Source organism: Prionailurus viverrinus, chromosome B3, assembly GCF_022837055.1.
Source record: "Prionailurus viverrinus isolate Anna chromosome B3, UM_Priviv_1.0, whole genome shotgun sequence".
In the NCBI taxonomy this organism is placed as follows: Eukaryota; Metazoa; Chordata; class Mammalia; order Carnivora; family Felidae; genus Prionailurus; species Prionailurus viverrinus.
This window is the reverse complement of record NC_062566.1, coordinates 130,594,148-130,614,339: the sequence shown is the minus strand read 5'-3', so window position 1 is coordinate 130,614,339 and position 20,192 is coordinate 130,594,148. Positions and strand designations below refer to the sequence as shown.

The 20,192-nt window shown below is 42.2% G+C and overlaps 1 protein-coding gene across 4 annotated transcripts in view; it reads left to right on the top strand.

Moving 5' to 3' along the window:
* CATSPERB (cation channel sperm associated auxiliary subunit beta) overlaps positions 1–20,192 on the top strand; it is a 110,452-nt gene that overhangs the window by 28,700 nt on the left and 61,560 nt on the right. For all 4 annotated transcript variants that reach the window (XM_047863161.1, XM_047863159.1, XM_047863160.1 and 1 more), the window contains 8 exons: positions 3,660–3,809; positions 8,769–8,864; positions 9,002–9,120; positions 11,040–11,072; positions 15,043–15,109; positions 15,386–15,432; positions 16,062–16,214; positions 17,750–17,902. In XM_047863161.1, coding sequence (XP_047719117.1) covers positions 3,660–3,809; positions 8,769–8,864; positions 9,002–9,120; positions 11,040–11,072; positions 15,043–15,109; positions 15,386–15,432; positions 16,062–16,214; positions 17,750–17,902 — 818 coding nt within the window. The remainder of the gene's footprint in view (positions 1–3,659; positions 3,810–8,768; positions 8,865–9,001; positions 9,121–11,039; positions 11,073–15,042; positions 15,110–15,385; positions 15,433–16,061; positions 16,215–17,749; positions 17,903–20,192) is intronic.

The window sequence follows — 20,192 nt, the reverse complement described above, 5'->3', positions numbered from 1 at the left end:
TAAATAAATAATACATCTTATGGAAAGTAGTAGCTTTAGGAAAGTGGGTAGCTTCAAGAAAAGTAATGATGTCCCACCCAACCTTATGTCAATTAAAATCTGACCTCTAAGGGTGCCTGGATAACTCAGTGGATTAAGCATCTGACTCTTGATTTTGGCTCAGGTCATGATCTCGTGGTTCATGGGTTCAAGCCCCACTTCACATTCTGTGATTGCAGTGCAGAGCCTTCTTGGGATTCTTTCTCTCTCCCTCTCTCTCTGCCTCTCCCCCCGCCACCCCAAATAAATAAATAAACATAAAATAAAATAAAATCTGAGCTCTAGAAGTGGAGCCAGCCATCTGTAACTAAAAAAAAAAAAAAAAAAAAAAAAAAATCCCCCCAGGTGATTCTGACGGGCAGAGGATTGAGAACTGGTCTAGAACAAAGGTTGCATGTGTGCAAAAGACAGATCTATTTAATGTAGCATTATTTGTAATAGAAATTAGAAACAACTTAAATGTCCATCAATAGGGGAAAAGACAGATACCTGTAGAATTTTCTGTTAAAATGAAGGAAATAGACCCATATATATCATCAAGAACAGAACTCAAAAGCATTGAATGAAAATTCAAGTTTCAGAATAGAATAGGAGAACATTTACTCAAAATTTAGAAAACACATAACAATGCTATGTACCATTCATGGGTACATATATATTGTAGTAAAAATGTAAAAACATGGGATTAGAATCATACACAGCAATTTCATGATAGTGGTTGCATTTGGGGAAAATTTGGAAATGGGGCCACAAAGGGAGCAGAGATATCTTCAATCATTCTATATTGTTTTATTTCTTTAACCAAAATTAAAATACTTGAAAAATGACAAAATGTTGTGCTTTATTATTTTGTCATAGCATCCAGGTTTTTAAAAAATAGTCAATTATTGGGGCGCCTGGGTGGCTCAGTCGGTTAAGCATCTGACTTCGGCTCAGGTCATGATCTCGTGGTTCTTGAGTTTGGGCCCCGTGTTGGACTCCGTGCTGACAGTTCAGAGCCTGGAGCCTGCTTCAGATTCTGTGTCTCCCTCTCTCTCTGCCCCTCCCCCACTGACGCTCTGTCTCTCAAAAATAAACATTAAAAAAATTTTTTTAAATAGTTATTCAATAGTAATTGCAAGCCTTTGAGATGGATATTTTGAAGTCCTGTGCTAGCTACCTTTAAGTACTGAAGTAACAGTCCATAATTATTTCAGTTTTCAAAATATTTTTGAAATCTGAATCACAACACATTGAAATGCACCCAGGTTATTATCTACTGCATTTAAATGTTGGCATATACTTAATTTAGAATGTATAGAGGTAACGTGGTAGCAAAGAGTTCTACAAATGAGTTGTTCTTAAAGGTTCCAGATGCAGAAATGAGGTTCATGTGTTTGGGGAAGAGAAAGGAGGCCTGTGATGTGGAAGCAGAGTAAACGACAGGCAGAGTGGCTTATGATACGTTGGGAGAGGCCAGCAGGGAGCATGGTAATAAGTGCAGGTGTTATTCTAAGGAAGAGCCTTTGGAGCGTTTGAAGCTGGGGAGTGATACATTCTGACTCCTGCTTTCTAAATGGGTCACCTTGGCTGCTGTGTGAAGACACTCAGAGAAGGATGGCAAGAATGGCATAGAGGAGATTGGTTGACAGCTGTTGCCCTGGTCCACCTGGGAGGTGGTCCTGGGGACATGGGCCGGGGGGTGGAGATGGTGAGAAATAAGAATCTTTAGAATGTGTTTCGGAAGTAGAGCTGGTAGGAGTTCCTTCCTGGTGGATGAGGGATAAGGCAGACAGAGGAATCAGAATGAATCCTAGATTTCTTACTGAGCAATCAAATGGGTGATGGTCTCATTTACTGAAATGCTGGAGACATGGGGAGAAAGCATTGAGAAGGGGGCAACTAAGGGTTAAAGTTAGGGTTAGAGTAGGAACTCTTGATTCACTACTAACTCCAAATCCACCCCCTAGACCCCTCCACTAACACTGTTCCTAATCACAATCCCTGGTTCCCTTTCATAAGGGTCCCTTTTCTGTCTCCTCCTTGACTTCTCAATAGTAGTCAAGACTTATAACCACTCCCTCATTCTTAAAACATTTAAAATACAGTATCTGACTCTAGGGAGCTTGTACATCGAGATGTTTTCATTTTGATGTGATCATGTCCCAGCAACAAGGTCCAGTCTCTCTGTCCTGTAAGATCTGGTTATTAATTGCCTGCACAGACATGCTGTCACCCTGGAGAGTCAGCTGCCATACCCCAAATGCCTTTGAATTTCAGAGTGAATAACATTGGTTTATAAGTTCCATCTCTTTCTGTTCTAAGCTACACTGTATCAACCCAGATGGAAATCTACCTCCATTTCTTGCTTTTGCAGGAAGTGAAAAATGTATCACTTAAAGCCTTTGGGCTTTGCCACAGATTTGGGGGAAATGGTAAAGATCTACATTGTAGAAATGTAAACAGCTAAAGAATCAATTATTAAATATCTCTTTATTTTATTTTTTTTAATGTTTTTTTCATTTTTGACAGAGAGAGAGACAGAGCATGAGTTGGGGAGGGGCAGAGAGAGAGGGAGATACAGAATCCGAGGCAGGCTCCAGGCTCTGAGCTGTCAGCACAGAGCCCAATGCAGGGCTTGAGCCTACCACTAGATCATGACCTGAGCCAAAGTCGGACACTCAACCGACTGAGCCATGCAGGCGCCCCTAGATACTTCTTTTTAAAAATCCCTTGGCTGTTTTTGAAATTCAGACAACAGTATTCTGTCAAATTGCCCTGGCTTGCTTTTTGTACTCCCTTTTCTCATTTTTCAGAAGAAAAAAAAATTCCCCTATTTTCTTATTAAAATTTGACTTCATCCGTCCCCAATGCTTTGCATATCCAAGAATAGATTGCCAGGTTGATGGGTGGAACCTGTACCCCTCTCATTGGTTTTTCCTTGTAATCCCAGCCCAGCTTCTGTGTCTCTTCCGGAAATCCCCCAGTGTCTCAGCCCCTAATGATACCTTTCCCCATCTACTGGTATTCTGGATTTATTCCCATTGTTCTGTATCTGCTGCCATTTCTGTGGAATCGGAGGAAGAGAACAAAAAGTAAATGTGTGCTGTGGGCTTTTGAAGCAGAAGCTGTTCTCCATCGTAAGTGTCCTATGACCCAGCAATTCCATTTCTAGGGAGAGATCCTGCGGCCAGTCCTCGTCCCCAAAGGTGACCAAAGCAGTGTCTGCCATCACACACGTTCTTCTGCAGTGTGACTGTGCCAGGCCCCCATGAAGGGCACTTAGCCTTCATTCCTTCTACTCTGGAAAATAAGAATCAACCTTTTTTTTTTTTTTTTTTTTTTTAGCTGATGAAGGGTGAGGTAATACACCTGCTTTTTGGAAAATGAAATAGGCCCTCTACATAATGCTTTAAAAATCCTTAAACGGGGCACTTGTGATGAGCACCAGGTGTTGTGTGTAGGTGTTGAATTGCTAAATTCTACACCTGAAACGAATATTACCCTGTTTGTTAACTAATTGGAATTTAAATAAAAACTTGGGGGAAATTAAAAATAAAAAAACCTTTAAAGGAAAGCAGTAACGTCCCTATTCAAGCCTGCAGCCACGATTTATAAACACCTAAATCTGATTTCCACAGAACCTATTCTTCAGGGGGATCTCGGGGCCATAATGACAAAAAATGATATCAGCGAAGTGTATCAGCACGTGATGGATCTCAAAGTGGCAAAATGCCCCTGTGCTAACGATGTAGCGTTACTTGGCTTCATTTTGAATGAAACCTACAACGGTAAGTCCGTTGGCTGTGTTGAAAGTTGGATGTGGGTTTTGTGTTTTATAACAGCAGTGTTTAACTGGCAGTGCAAGTTAGACTCAACGGAGCCAAAGCGTTTCCTAAAAATACCTGCGAATTTACTCTTTGTCACTTCCCCTTGTCAACTTGCAAGTGTGATCAACTACTTTTACTCTGTGACTTTTGGTCATGTTCATCGTGACGGTAGCGTCTCTCCTAATTTCACTTATCTCCTGATTTCTATTAATATGTTATTTCCTCTCAGAGGTGACTCCTTGAATAAAATGGGAATCATGTTCTAAGGCATCATAACATTACTTCATTTATTATGTAGGTGCTTTTAGATTCCTACTGTAGTATTTAAAAGCATCCTACTCTGTTTCAACTTTTTTTTTAAGGTTTATTATTGAGAGAGAGAGAGAGAGAGAGAGAGAGAGAGAGAGAAAATGAGTGGGGAAGGGGCAGAAGGAGAGGGAGACGTAGAATCCGAAGCAGGCTCTGAGCTGTCAGCACAGACCCCGACGTGGGGCTTGAACTCACGAGCTGTGAGATCATGACATGAGCTGAAGCCGGACACTTAACCGACTGAGCCACCCAGGCACCCCATCATTTCAACTTCTAATGTATTATGATAGTTGCTTTTCCTAGATCATCGGTGACCTTCTAGTCCCCAAACCCAATGAATGAAAAGGAAAATAAAAGATTTAAAAGAAACAAAATATTATTACTCACAAATAATATGGGCACCCTAAAATCCACACTAAAATCCTCGAATCCAACTCACCGCCCATGTGGATGACCGACGTAATACTCAACGGCCAGACGTCGTTTCCTGCAATGATCTTCCCCCATCGCACTTCTGTGGCCATATTCTGGACCTCCTCATCTCCCCTAATGTTGTTACCTGTGGAGTCTCTACCATGAGCAACTCACACTGTCCACGCCCCCTCCCCTCACGTTCTTACCACCTCTTCTAGTGCTCCCACTCCGGTGCTCCTTCGATTTCACTGAGACTTCAGTGTCTTGTCCCTACCACCTTCTCCACTTCCCAACACCCTTGGTTTTCTCTCTCCCCTCCCCCATAATTTGCATAGCCCACCCTTACAGTTCCTTCTGTAGCTTCCCTGCCCTGCTCTGTCTTCCATTCCCCGAGCAGTGCCAGCTCCGGTTAAAACCACCTCTAGTCCTGCCCCGAGACAGCGGAATGTTGCTAGAGAAGACACTGCACGCCAGTCTCCCTTTCGCATTCCACCGACCGCTCTCACTTTAAATTCCCGATCCCAAGTCTCAAGTGGGCCCTCAGCACCACCCAGAAACCCTGTCCCTCTTCGCTGGTATGTTTATTTTCCGATTCCGCCAAGTGGCCTTATCTCACACCTCTTCCCACACCTCAAACCCTCCACGTCACCCCCTTCCCCTTTCCACTCTCAGCTGTGCCTTTATCTAATATTTAATATAGAAAACCAAGATCGACCACAAGGCACTCCTTCGTCATTGCACCTGCAAACCTGCCGTTCTACCCGCATTGGTGCTTGTGAGCCTTGCCTCCTCGCCTGTTGCATTGCGAGAAGCATCTCTGCCCAGACTCCACCTGTCGGAGGCCACCACCCCCAACCCTTGTGTTCTGGATCCCGTTCCCTGTGACCATCTGAAGCACCTTGCTCCTGCTGCCTCTCTGCTGCAAATGCCACCTTTCCCTCTGCATCGTCTGCCCTCTCTCCTCGCTGGATTGGGTCCATTGGCGTACAGAAAAACCCTCCTTTGTTTGGGAGCATCCTAGCTGTTTTTCTGTTCTCCTTCAAAGCAAAATTTGGGCAAAGAACTTATTGTAGATGGTGCTCCATTGTCCCACCTCCCGCTTTGTCTTCATTCCGCTAGAGATGAGTGTTTGGTGCCCGCCGGTCTTGTGAAACGTTTCTTCCCAAGACCATTCCTGATTTCCATATTGTCAGTTCCAGCCACCCGTTCTTCTTCTTCTTTTTTTAATGTTTATTTTTTATTTTTATTTTTTTACATTTATTTATTTTTGAGAAACAGAGTGAGACAAAGCGTGAGCGGAGGAGGGGCAGAGAGAGAAGGAGACACAGGATCCAAAGCAGCTCAGCCATCAGCACAGAGCCCGATGCAGGGCTCGAACTCACAGACTGTGAGATCATGACCTGAGCTAAAGTCAGACGCTCAACCGACTGAGTCACCCAGGTGCCCCAATGTTTATTTATTTTTGAGAGAGACAGAGAGTGCAAGCGGGGCTGACAGCACAGAGCTTGACACGGGGTTCAGACTCACAAGCCATGAGATCATGGCCTGAGCTGAAGCTGGACGCTTAACCAACTGAGCCACCCAGGCGTCCCCAGCCGCCAATTCTTTATCCTCATTCTACTTTCCTTCCCAGCAGCACCGGACACGGCTGGCCACTCTGTCTCCAAAACACTTCATCCTCTTGGCTTTCTCGGTATCACCTTTGATTGCTTTTATCTGACCACAGTGGTCATTCCTTAGTTTTCCAGACAGACTCCTCTTTGGTGTGTCCCCTCAAGTAGTTGTCAAACTCAGGGCTTTGTCCTTGACTCTCCTTCCTTAGGGAGCCACGTCTCTCTCTTTGAAAAACTTAACCCAGTCCTATGGTTTAAGTGCCGTCTCCAGGCCAGTAATTCTCAAACCTACATTTCTGGTGCTGAGCGCTCCGTGGAGACCAAACTCCTCTATGCAATTGTCTATAGTTTACATTTCCTCCTGATGTCTACTGAGCATCTCAAATACAGTAACTCTGATCCAGAACTCTTGACTCATCTCCCTCTGAAATCTGTTCTTCTCCAGTATTCCTTATCCCAATTCATATGGAGTTGCTCCAAGCTAAAGTCTAGAACACATTCTTGACTGCCCTTACTCTCATGACATTCCAGGATGGTGCCGTACCCAGTGTGTATCCCCAGTGTGACCGCTTCTTTCCTCTGCTAAAGTCTTAAGTCAATGTTGGTTTTCCATGAGACTAATTCATAGCTTCTTAAGTGGTCTCCCTATTTGTATTCTTGCCCATCTTCCAATACAACCCATCTTCCATACAGCCACCAGAGTGGTCTTCTCAAGTATAAACCAAATCACATCACTTCCCTGCCTCAGACACGCAGCGGCTTCCCTTATGGCCAGTAGAATAGAATCCAAACTCTTCACAATGGTCCACATCAGCTTCTGTAACCCTGGGGTACAGTCGTGGTCATTTGTTATACAGAGTGGCTTTGTAACTTAATTTGAGCCTCAAAGTATTAACCAGAACGAGACATTTGTTTTCCTACTTACCCTTCTATTGAATATTTCTAAACTTTGCAGGGCCCTGGTCATGTGATATCATACTGGACACCGATGACCATCCCTACTTAGAATACAGGATAGTGTTATCTGCGGAACGAGACTTAGAGCTCAGAATGGCAACACACGTCATTAGCTTTTTCTCTCTCTGGAAAAAGTATATGGTGACAACACTTCCTGCTACATCTTTCCCTACACAGAAAACAGCCGAGAGTGGAAATATACACTTCACCACATGAGTGGTCCTACATTCGTCTTTGGGAAACAGAGCACATGCGTTAGATCATCAACCGTCTTCAGGCTCTCCCACCACCCTCGATAATTATGCCTGTTGACTAGATTTCAGGTTAATATTCCACATTTAAAGCAAAAGACTCTCAACACTCCTAGGTATGGCCAAAGAAAAGTGAGATCAAAGTATTTGCAGTGTGTTCTGTCTTCTTTTACGAGGTTCTCATGAGGCATAAGCAAATACTTTTTCTATTTTTTAAAAATCACAAATAGTAAAGTAAATCAAACATAGTTTCTTCCTCTTGGAATTTTAACTTCCTTCTTGGAATTTTAAAATTATTGACTAAGATTGTATTTCTGAACTAGGAATGTACTTATGCTTACAAAAATACCATCAGGGAAGAAAAAAACCCCTCTTCCTCTACTCTCTTATGTCTAGTGAATGAGGGCTGTGAATTAAATTAACAAAGGCAGATTATCAGGAAAAAAAGGCACACATTTTAAATTAATATTTGCATTCACAGGAGCACCTGGGTGGCTCAGTCGGTTAAGCGACCGACTTTGGCTCAGGTCATGATCTCGCGGTTCACAAGTTTGAGCCCCGTGTCGGGGGTCTGTGCTGACAACTCAGAGCCTGGAGCCTGCTTCAGATTCTGTTGTCTCCCTCTCTTTCTTCCCCTCCCCCCTCACACTCTGTGTGTCTATCTGTCTCTTTCTCTCTCTCTCTCAAAAATAAACACTAAAAAATATTTACATCACAGAGTTAACTTAAAAGCAGTGAAGCTCAAATAAGTGGTTAAACTTGGGGGCATATATACCATTTTAACAAAAGAAAGAAGGTTGGGCTTCAGGGGATGATAAAGTATGGGGAAGTGACTAGGAAAGACGTGAAGGGATTAATGAAAGAGAAGGGCTGTTCTGGTAAAGTATGTTTATGCAAACTTAGCATAGACTTCTCTTCCATCTTTGGTGAGAAGAGGGCTCTTCTCTTCCTGGCACAGGGGTGGGGAGGCATGTGTCCCAAAGAGAAAGTCATGCTCTGCTTATAGCCAGGTAAGGGGAGGGCAGAGATCTCTTCCTGAATCTGTTGATTCTCAGTTGCCTTCAGCTCAAAAAAATTCTTAACCAGAGTGGCATATTTTGGGGGGACATATTCTGATCCCTTTGATACAAAACAGAATCCTTAAAATTTAAATCAGACAGTTGGCTAAAATCCTATGTTAACCTGAAGTCGCTTCATCTTTCCAATGCTTAGGAAGTGAGATTCTAGCCGAGGGGAGGCGAGTTGAGGCAGGGCAGAGATTGGTTTGGAAGGTGGGGCAGATGTCAGTTCTGGCTGCGGCAGTCTGGGAACCATAGAAGTGGGTTACTCTCTTCGTAACGTTATCTAGACTGAATCTTCCTTTTTCCTCCTGTTAGGTATTTACATAGGCCTCAGTTTTTCTGGATTTTGGAATTACAGTGATACCACGTGGTATAACCTGACAGATACGATCTATTCCCAAGTTGGAGAAGGTAATTCCTCTAATGGTGACTTCATCTTTAGGATCCCATATATAGCAATGCTTGATCAGTATGAATGAAATGAAATGTCTGTGCTGAGGAGCTCACCTTTTCCTTCCTTTTTAACCTGGTGTGATTTCTCCCCTTAGAACACACAAAGCTTTCAGTGGTGGATATGGTTTTAACCAATCACTTTTTAGTTATCCTCACCTCTCTGGGTCTTTTTGTAAGTGGAGATCTCCGTTATCCATCATCCTCTGTCTTAACGGTATGTGAATTGCTTTTAAATACATTCCTAGTTCGGGGCTCCTGGGTGGCTCAGTCGGTTGAGCGTCCGACTTCGGCTCAGATCATGATCTTGCGGTTTGTGAGTTTGAGCCCCACGTTGGGCTCTGTGCTGACAGCTCGGAGCCTGGAGCCTGCTTCGGATTCTGTGTCTCCTCCTCTCTCTGCCCCTCCCCTGCTCATGCTCTGTCTCTTAATAATAAATAAACGTTAAAAAAAATAAATAAATACATCCCTAGTTCAGAAATACAATCGTAGTCATTAATTTAAAAACTGTAAGAGGAAAATTAAAAATTCCAAGTGGAAGAAACTATGTTTAATTTACTTTACTATTTGTGACTTAAAAAAAAAATAGAAGAAGTATTTGCTAATGCCTCATGAGAACCTCCAAGAGGAAGAAACTATGTTTGATTTACTTTAATGTTTGTGATTAAAAAAAAATAGAAAAAATATTTGCTAATGCCTCATGAGAACCTAGTAAAAAGAAGATATAACACACACCAAATTCTTTGATCTCACCTTTTATCTACATAAAGTAGACATACTTGATACTTGAGCTATGTGTGGTGTGTCTTAGAATTTAAATGCTTCTTCCTTTTAGAAAATGTAAAAGCAGGGGCACCTGGGTGGCTCAGTCGGTTGGGCGGCCGACTTCGGCTCAGGTCGTGATCTCGCGGTCCGTGAGTTCGAGCTCCTCGTCGGGCTCTGTGCTGACCGCTCGGAGCCTGGAGCCTGTTTCGGATTCTGTGTCTCCCTCTCTCTCTGACCCTCCCCCATTCATGCTCTGTCTCTCTCTGTCTCAAAAATAAATAAGCGTTAAAAAAAAAAAATAAAAAAATAAAATAAATAAAAAAAAGAAAATGTAAAAGCAGAATACAATGGCTTTTCCCCTTGCCTCATAGTGTTGACCATATCCTTTGGAAATGGTGCTAATTTTATTGCCACACAAGTTTATGTTTTAAACATGCACATATAGAAGATTATTTATCTATTTATAGCTATGTATGTTCCCCAAATACTTTATGGTAATTTATACAGCTAAATATAGTATTACAAATGAACATAAGTCCAAAAGTTACCACTGGGATCGAGTGGAGGGGCATATACATTTTGGTGAGGATACGCAATACATATACCATGAAATTCTCAAACATGTCAATAAACATCTCTCAAAAACTACCACAACAGAAATAAGAGCAGTGACAGAGATTTTGAAACAGTGGAAAAAAAGATGAGAGAGTATAGAAGGGGTGATTGCTTTGGTTGAGAAGCAGGTATTTCTTACATGTGGGGATTATGAATATTCACAGCCTTCCCTCCTTCCTCACCATTTCTGAGGAAGTACCATGTGTTGCTCAAACAACCAACAGATCTGACCTTTTGTGTGCTTACCGTGGAATTGTTGGAGACTTGAAGAAGCCGGGCACAGTGACTTAAGTCCAAAACATGGAGGATTGGGCACAGGTTGTACAGTGAGGGCTGGCCCTGGGTGAGGCAGGAGAAACAGGGGACCATGGAGAAAATAATATGTTAAGGGATTTCCTAATCCCAGTGGGTGGCAGATTTAGTACCTTTCTGTACCCTTCTAAACTCTTCCGTTTAAATCATTACGTGATTTAAAAAACAAAAACAAAAACAAAAAACTCAGATCCTTTCTGTAATTAAGTCCAAGTACAAATAAATCAATAAAACAGTGAAACAAAGCAAAGACCAGAGAGGAAATCTCCAGGATATTATTTAAAGTATGTTAGAGGCTGGTTTTAATGGGTGACACTCCTGACTGCTGGGATACAAAAAGCATCATTTCCTTTAGTATAATTCAAATTGCTGTGTTTTGTTATGCTTCCTGATACGCAAGCAAAAATTAAAGTGTTGTTGTTGTGTTTCTTTTTTTTCTTGTAGTTTTCAAGGGCAGACTTTTGTGGTTTCGAAAGGGTAAGAAGCTTACGTTTTCCAGGGGTTGGTTAGAAGAGGAGTGTTTCCCTGATGACCCGAGGGATGAGGCACAAGATTAAGAATTCACAACACAGATCATTCCTGTTACTGTGATATTATTTCCAGTTTGAACTTAAAGAAACTTACTTCCAGCAGACATTAAGCAATGATCTCCTTCCCTTTCAAAGGAAGAAGTGTATCTGCTTGTTTCATTGGCCTCCCCTCCCCCACTTCTTCGCATGTTCTCTCCAGAACTGTTGTGGTTGTTCGGGTGTATTCTGCACAAGGGCACCCCCTTGAAAAGAGAGTTGGGGCTGAAATTTGGCTAACACTTTTCTCCCGGTCCATCTACCCCGCCCCCCTTGTGGGTCTCTGCCTGCCTGGAGAAAGGGGCACCTCCAATTTTCACAAAAGTGCCATTTAAGCCAGCCACAGCTCCGCTGCTGGCCTGTGAAGGGTGGGGTGGGGAAGGGATTCCATCCGTCTTTTCTTTCCTCTGTTATTACAAAGTCAAGTTTTGTGATTCAAGTAGGTCATTCCCATCAACATAAGCATGCTTGAGTTCGGAGCCCACCACAAAATTATGAGGATTCCTAGCCTATTGCCATGGCCCGTCCCCCTTCCATCCTCATGCAGGCCTGTGGGCACACACCCAGCTGTGCACACACACACACACACACACACACACACTCACTCGCTCTCACCACCTAGAAGGAAGGAGCACTTATGTCTCAGGACGCAAATGCAACAGATTCCTGCCACACTAACTGGAGGAAACGTAAAGCAGAGACCCAGGAAGGTCTGATGGGCAACACTGATGTACATTAGAAAGAACAGGGGGAAGTACCTGCCAAAATAGAATTCCGTACCCGGCACAACTCTGTCATTCAAGAACGAGCCGGAAGGAAAGAAAGTTGCACAGATAAGACATTAGCGGAGCTTACTACCCAGAAACCCCCACGAAGGAGTGGAATACCAGAAATAGTGACAGACCTAAAACGTATGCTCTAAACTCTAACAGAGGAAGGAACTTCGTCTGTGAGCTCCACTCTGGGATCCGCGTCCAGCACGGTGCCTGCCACAAAGTAGGCACTTAGTAAATATTTGTTCCAAGAATGGAATTGGCGTAAAAAAAAAATTTACAGTTCCAAATTTTGTGTTTAATACTTGGGCGGAACCAAAACTCCAGATACTACAAGGAGGAAGGGAGATGATTTTCAGCGGATGACCAGCCTATTGTGAGACCCCCGTTTGGTGGGAGAATCAATATGGGGAATCATTTTGGAATTTGATAGAAAAACGTATTCAGTTCAACACAAACCATACAGTTTAAGGGATAATTACCCCAAAAGAAAAGGAAATATGACCTAAAGCTTCCAACCCACCAGAAGACGGGAAGAAGATTAAGGACTAATCCATCAGTTCCCACAAAAAGCAAGAAAGGAGGAAAACAGGTGCAAAGATAGAAGAATGGAAAACCAACCATAAAGTGAGATGTTAGAAATCAATCCAAATATGTCAGCTAAAATTGAATCATACAAGAAGCAATAAAATAAAGAGACAGAGGGGACTATACCCTGAGCTCTTTTCCTTACCCCTCGGCTCCCACTAACTTTCATCTCCAGTCCACCTGGCTGTCAACTCAGCAGTGTTGGGGATGCTAGACAGCTGGACTCAAAGCCTGAGCTTTGAGGAACCCCTCAAGCTTTGGGGAACCCCAATGAGGAGGCCTGGCATGTCTTTCCTCTCATGGGTCAGGTGAGAACAAGGCATTTGGCGACCTGCAGGTAGAGGGCTAGAAGGTGGAGGCTCCTGGAGAGTGCTTGGCTTGCAGAAATCCAGGAGCCCCCAGAGAAGGTTTCAGTCAACCTTGTGAGAGTGGCTGGCCTCCTGGAGAAAAAAAGCCCAGTGGGAAGGCTGTTTTCTCCCTGTGCCTGAGGTGAGCAGGGTGAAGGAGATGGAAGCAGAGAAGCTTCTTTCTGGTTCTGAGGTGAGGGGGAATGGCAGCCCAGAGGTGGAGAGACCACTTGGCTTTCTGTTACTTCACAGTCTGAGATGCTTCCCAAACCAGACTTGAGTGCTCCCTTCAAAATACGTCTAAGCCAGCTCAGCAGACGGAGAGCACAAAAGATCATTAGAATCAGACCATACAGCAGAGTTGCTGACGGAGAAGGTGATAAATGAAGAAGAACAACAAAATGAATCGACTCATTTAACAATTATCCAATGAGCGTCTATTCTATGGCTACTGTTCTTGGCACTGAGATATTAGCGAGAAGAAAAGACCACCAACATCTATTAGCTTAGAGTTTCAAGTGCCACATGAAAGTAATTTCTGGGATTAAATACCACACTTTAATTAGAGTGTCTGATTAAAAAATAGGATGAATTGGGGCACCTGAGTGGCTCCATTGGTTAAGCATCCGACTCTTGATTTTTGGCTCAAGTCATTAACTCACGGTTGGTGAGTTCAAGCCCCACCTTGGGCTCTGCACTGACAGCATGGAGCCTGCTTGGCATCCTCTCTCCCTCTGTCTCTGCTCCTTCTCTGCTTGTGCTCTCACTCAAAATAAATCAGTAAACATTGTTTTTTGTAATGGAATAAATTGAAGGATAGAATAGCCACTGTTTAGATGCAGATAAGCAGTGCTGAAGATGAAGAGGAAGAAACTTCTCAAACCAGGGAAGATGGGTAAAAATCACGGGGCAAAGATAAGCCTTTGAGGATCATCCAAGTCTAAGAGGTAAGAGAAGTTTGGGGAGGAATAAAAAAGGAACAGATAGAAGACAGGCAATACTAACACAAATAGCAGAAGAAAATTACACCAAAATTAAGAAAGATCCAAGGCTATCTATTGAAAAAAACCACTATATCCTGGAAGAATTGAAAAAGATGTATGCTTGGGCATATCCTAATAATATTTCCGAATTTGACGATTAAGGGGAAAATACTACAACTTTCCAAACAGAAGAAACAAAAGCAAAATATACCTCACTGGCATTAGAGTTCACTTATACAGCAGCAGAAGCTGGAAAAGAGTAAAATACACATCTACAGGCTATCAAGACAGAGGGACCAAAATCCAAAAATCCTTTTTCCGGTCAAGAGATTATTCATCTTTCCAATTAAGAAAGAGTTTGGAAAGTGTATCACCCAGTTATTCCAGCTAAGGAAAATACTCAGGAGAGAACTTTAACAAAAGAAACCAGTGAGCACAGATGTTGGGGAGATAAAGAGAACAGGAAACAGTGATGAGCAGTGCTAAGCTGTTTTCTGTCTGTGTAAATCAAAACGGAGTGCTTGACGAAGATCTTGAAACAGAGAGAACATGTTGCAAGGGAAATTAGAATCTCCAACATCTAAAAATGACTATTTTCAAACAGTAATACATTCCCATAATTAAAAACCAAAACAGTTACATAAAAATCTACATTAAAAAGTCCCACTTGCTCCTTTGTATATACTCTCCCTGCTTCTTCCTGTCCCCTACATCTTTTAGATTTTCAGTGACACACATTTATTTATTTACTTATTTATTTATTTTATTTAAAGATTTAATTTTTAAGTAATCTCTACCCCCAGTGTGGGGCTCGAACTTAACAACCGAGAGAGCATAAGTCCCACACTCTACCAGCTGAGCCAGCCAGGTGCCCCCTCAGTGACTTTTAAATGTAAATTTAAATAATTATGAATACAAACTCTCCTCACTTGCTCCCACTATATCCTAAATACGAACATATCTGTTGTTTTCACTTAGCAACATGTCAGGGGGAAAATGCCATATTAGTACGGGTACTAATTGTTGTTTCTTGCCCAACCATTTCCTTTGTTGACGTAGAATTTTTCTCCATGTATTTGCCTCACACTCCTGAGCTATCAAACTTTAGAAGTTTTCATTAGGTTTTTCTCTTTTTATATCTTAAGTCTCCCTATTGCCTAAATGATATTTTTATTTCTTCTTTTATGTAGGTTGACTATGTCAAAGGAAAATTGTGGTATAATGAAAAATGTTTTGCCAACAGAGAACACTTTGAAGGTAAATTGAGAAGAGATATTAACAGGCTTTTTTCAACATAGATGGCGTATAAAGATGAAACAAAATGACATAAGATAAAAATAGAATAAAATAGAAAAGTAGGTTTATTTTATATAAGTTAATGGCCTAAAACTGAGGGGGGGGAGGGAAATTAAATCTGAAATAGGCAGGCCCTGTTATAAGTGAAAAAAAATATTGTATTTGAATATACTTAATTAATGATGCATTTAAAACTGTAGATGCTGCTTTTAATTTCTGTACCTTTGTATTTTATAGTTGATTATGTTACTATCACCTTTGAGAGAAACAGGACCCTGAGTGAGGTATGTGCTTAAATATTTTAAAAGGTAAGAAATTTTAGGGGTGCCTGGGTGGCTCAGTCGGTTGGGCGTCCAACTTCGGCTCAGGTCATGATCTCACGGTTCATGGGTTTGAGCCCCGCATCGGGCTCTGTGCTAACAGCTCGGAGCCTGGAGCCTGCTTCGGATTCTGTGTCTCCCTCTCTCTCTGCCCCGCCCCCACCTGTGCTTTGTCTCTCTATCAAAAATAAATAAAATGTAAAAAAAAAAAAAAAGGTAAGGAATTTTATTTCTTGGATTATTTCATGGATTGTTATTAATCTAAAAAAACGGCAGTTCTGCAGACTGAAGGACTTCATCCCTCTTCGTGCCCAGTTGTGTTTCTACTTGGGTTTAACGGTACTTATCTAGCTACGTTAAATCTGGAACTACACAGTAGTGCTCGAAAAACAATTCATGCCAGAAAGAGAGGCTTCGCAGTGTTTTCTGGACTCCCCTCCCCCCCGGAAGAGAAGCACAGAGAGCAAAGATTTATCACTATTATTTGTGGTTGATCAGGAGAACACAGTGGCTCACTAGTGTATCTGCTTAAGAGAACTAATTAGAACTTATATTTTAAAAATGGCATTAACTTTTCCTTTCTCTTTTTGTAGTCAAGCTCTTGTTTTTACAGCAAAGAACCACTCCGTCAATGGTTACCTTGCTTACCTCACATTTTAAAAGGAAGGAAAACTATCGCTTCAACTGTGGTAACGTTTCTTGTTGACCAAGAGCACAGTGCTGGCGTCTACCTCTTCTCCAACCAGGTAAACGTTACGGCCCCGGGGGGTTACTCTTGATGACACAACAGTGAAAATTTACCCTTGCAAATTTATCTCCAAGTTCTTGTTATCTTTGGCAGTAGGAGTGGCTATAATTAACCACCACAAAATTATTTATGGTTGATAATATAGTTTAAGGCACGTTAGGGATTTCTTGCCTCTGCTTTACCGTTCAGTTTGATGAAAACAGAAAATACGATGGTGTCTGCATAGTGATTCTTCTTTACTTCTTCTCCAGGAGAATATAAGCTGAGCTTGGTCTATATAAGGTTAAGCTTCCATAAATTGATTCGTTTAAATGAACAAAAACTGAGCACCTGGGTGGCTCAGTCGGTTAAGTGTCTGACCTCAGCACAGGTCATGATCTTGTGGTTCATGAGTTCGAGCCCCATGTCGGGCTCTGAGTTGGTAGCTCAGAGCCTGGAGCCTGCTTTGGATTCTGGGTCTCCGTCTCTCTCTGCCTCTTCCCCCACTCTCTCTCTCTCAAAAATAAATAAAGAGTAAAAAAAAAAATTAAAATGAGCAAAAAATGGGACTAGCCCTACCCTTATAATTTTAGTGGAGAAAAAATAATTTTCTTCTACCCTCTTGAGTTCAGTTCTTGAGGCCCTGCAAATTAAACTGATAAAAGACAGATAACAGGAGAATAGAAAACAATCGATTTACGCATGCGGTGTACATACATGTGGTTGAAAATCAGTGATGAGAGACTCAAAAAGGTGGTTCAAATTTGGGGATTATATACCATCTTAATAGTTTAAGGGGGCAGGCGAGAAAGGCGCGTAAGGGAAAACAAGTGAAAAGATAACAGGAGAACAAACAGGAGATAAGAAAGTTTGGGATAATGTTTGCTCATACAGGTTTGAGTGGTTTTCCCATCTCCTCAGGGCCATAAAACTCCTCTGGAGGAGGGATTTGGGGTGGGTTTTATTTGTGTTCTCCCTTCTGGAAGTAGATCTGCTCTGAAGAGGAATTAATGATAGTTTTATTTCCCAGAAGTTGCTGCTTTTAGTCAGAGAAGGGAAGGCTTTTTTTTCTGCATCTGTTGAATCTTAAATGTGTACAGCTTAACGATGATCTCTATACCACAGTGGCATATCTTGGGGTACACTTTCTGACCCCCTTCAACACCACGATCCAAGTAGAGTTGTAAGGTGACCCAGGCATCCACGCTTTTAAAAGGTAGGGTGCCATGACAGTTGTAAGCATGGGCGTTGGAATCGGTCTATTTGAGCAATAGCTCTATGATAAACTTCCCCATGCCATTTATCATAGAAGCTTGGGCAAATTATTTAATCTTCTAAACCTCATGCTCAACATCCATAAAATGGGCATATGAGGCAGGGAGAGGCAGAGCAAAGACACATCGATGGTTGCCACTCCTTTCAGTTCTCTTCTGTGCTAATGGATGTGTCCCTGTCTTAATCAAAATCCAACAGGAAACACAAAAAATTGTCACATCGTCTAGTAATATAAATGGTAAAATTCTAATGATTTGTTCATGCTTAATCTATTTCTAGAAAACCACCACTGTCTCTGTGAGCACCCTAAAAAATAACAAACCAGGATTAAAACCAAAATTTCCACTTTTCGTATTTCCTTCATCATTCTCTTCTCCTGTGGGAATGGTATTCCATCCGCGAAGCCATTTTCTCTATGCTTATGGTGATCAGGTGAGTACACATGACATTTCACGCTCTAGGGTAGGTGTAAATCATTCTCTTGTTCTATGCCGAGTGGTTATACGTAAGTAAAAAACAGCATCATCCTGATGATTGGGGAGATAGAAGGCCCAATGAAGAGAAAATGAGAGCAGAGGAATTAGGAGAGTGAATACAAACAAATCCTTTGCAAAGTTTTGCTGAAAAGTAGAGCGGTAAAATGCAGCAATGGTAGCAGGAGGAAGGGAGGTCAAGAGAAGAGGGAGAGGGGCACCTGGGGGGCTCAGTTGGTTAAGCGTCCAACTTCGACTCAGGTCATGATGTCACGGTTTGTAGGTTCGACCCCCACCCCCCGCCCCCCACCCATCAGGCTCTATGCTGACAGCTCTGAGGCTGAAGCCTGCTTCACATTCTTTGTCTCCCTCCCTCCGCCCCTCCCCCACTTGTGCTCTGTCTCTGTCTCTCAAAAATAAACATTAAAAAAAATTTAAAAAGAGCGAGAAGAGGAAGAGACAGAAGGAATTAGGCTATGCGGATGGGAATTATTCAGTAGAGAGGGATAGACTGGTGATGTGGGTGAGAGAGGGAAAAGTTGCTGGAGCGACATGTCTAAATACAGTACCAGGAAGAAGGGAGGGCTTTTGGATTCCAGAGCCGGTAAGTGGGTAGATGTGGTAATGGAAGGGGGTGGAAATTTATCTTTTATTTTCTCCACAAAGACCAAAGTTATTGTTTGAGCATGAGGGTGGAGGAGCGTTGGAGGTTTGAGGAAAGAGACAACAGAGAGAGATAGTTGCCTACGAGAGCGGGAGAGTGGATTGACGGATGAGAGAAGGCAGTACAATTGCTTGGGCTTTGTGCTCATGGATTCCAAGTGCGACCAGTTCAGCATTATTGTACGTTCTTCTCTGTGGTCAGTTGTGGGGGTCCACACACATCGGAGAGGACAGAGTTGGAGTTTTATCAAGAGGTGATTAGGAAGTAAAAGAGTGTACAGAAGGAAATGCAGTGAGACAAAAAAAAAATTAAGAAATCAAAGGCATGAGTAATAAAATGTAAACAAACTATTTACTTGCAGAAGATCTGATTGCCTATGTAGAAAACTTGAAAGGTACATACACATTATTAAAAAGAGGAAAAGAGTTAAACAGTGGAAGGGAAAGTCAGTTTCATTTCTGCTAATGATCAGCAAATTTGAAAGCATAATTTTTTAAAGTTTATTTATTTTGAAAGAGAGAGAGAGTGAGCATGAGCAGGGAAGGGGAGAGAGAGAGAGAGAGAGAGAGAGAGAGAGAGAGAGAGAGAGAATCTCAAGCAGGCTCCACACTGTTAGCACAGAGGTAGACGCAGGGCTCAAACTCACAAACCATGAGATCATGACCTGAGCCGAAATCCAGAGCTGGATGCTTAACTGCACTGAGCCACCCAGGCACCCCTGAAAGCTTAATTTTTAAGACCTTATTTACAACAGCAAAAACAAAACAAAGCAAAACTACACACACACAAATTTTAAAGTATGTAGGAATAAATCTAAGAAAAGATTTCTGAGACTTATATGTAGAAAATTATAAGCTTTATTGAAGGACATTTAAAACTTTAAGAAGAGGGGCGCCTGGGTGGCGTAGTCGGTTAAGCGTCCGACTTCAGCCAGGTCACGATCTCGTGGTCCGTGAGTTCGAGCCCCGCGTCGGGCTCTGGGCTGGTGGCTCAGAGCCTGGAACCTGTTTCCCATTCTGTGTCTCCCTCTCTCTCTGCCCCTCCCCCGTTCATGCTCTGTCTCTCTCTGTCCCAAAAATAAATAAACGTTGAAAAAAAAAAATAAAACTTTAAGAAGAAACAGATAAAAACATACTTGTTAATAGGAAAACTTATAATATCATTTCTTCCTTAAATTAATCTGTAGATCTAATACAACTTTAATTAAAATCTCAAGGCTTGTTGTGGAGTTTAAGTTAATTTTAAAGCATGTATAGTGTATGTCAACTCTACCTCAGTATAAAAAAATTTTTTTAAATAAAGCCCCCCAAAAAAGTATATATGGAAAAACGAAAGACCAAGAATAACCAAGACACTTCTTTTTGTTTTGTTTTTTGAGTTTATTTATTTATTTTGAGAGCAAGAGAGAGCCCAGAGCCCAAGCAGGGGAAGGGTGGCGGGGGGGGGGGGGGGGGGGAGGGAGGGGAGGGGCACGCGGGGTGGGAGAGAGAGAGAAAATCCCAAGCAGGCTCTGCACTGTCAGGACAGAGCCTGAAGTGGGACTTGATCCCATGAACCATGAAATCATGAGCCCAAATCAAGAGTC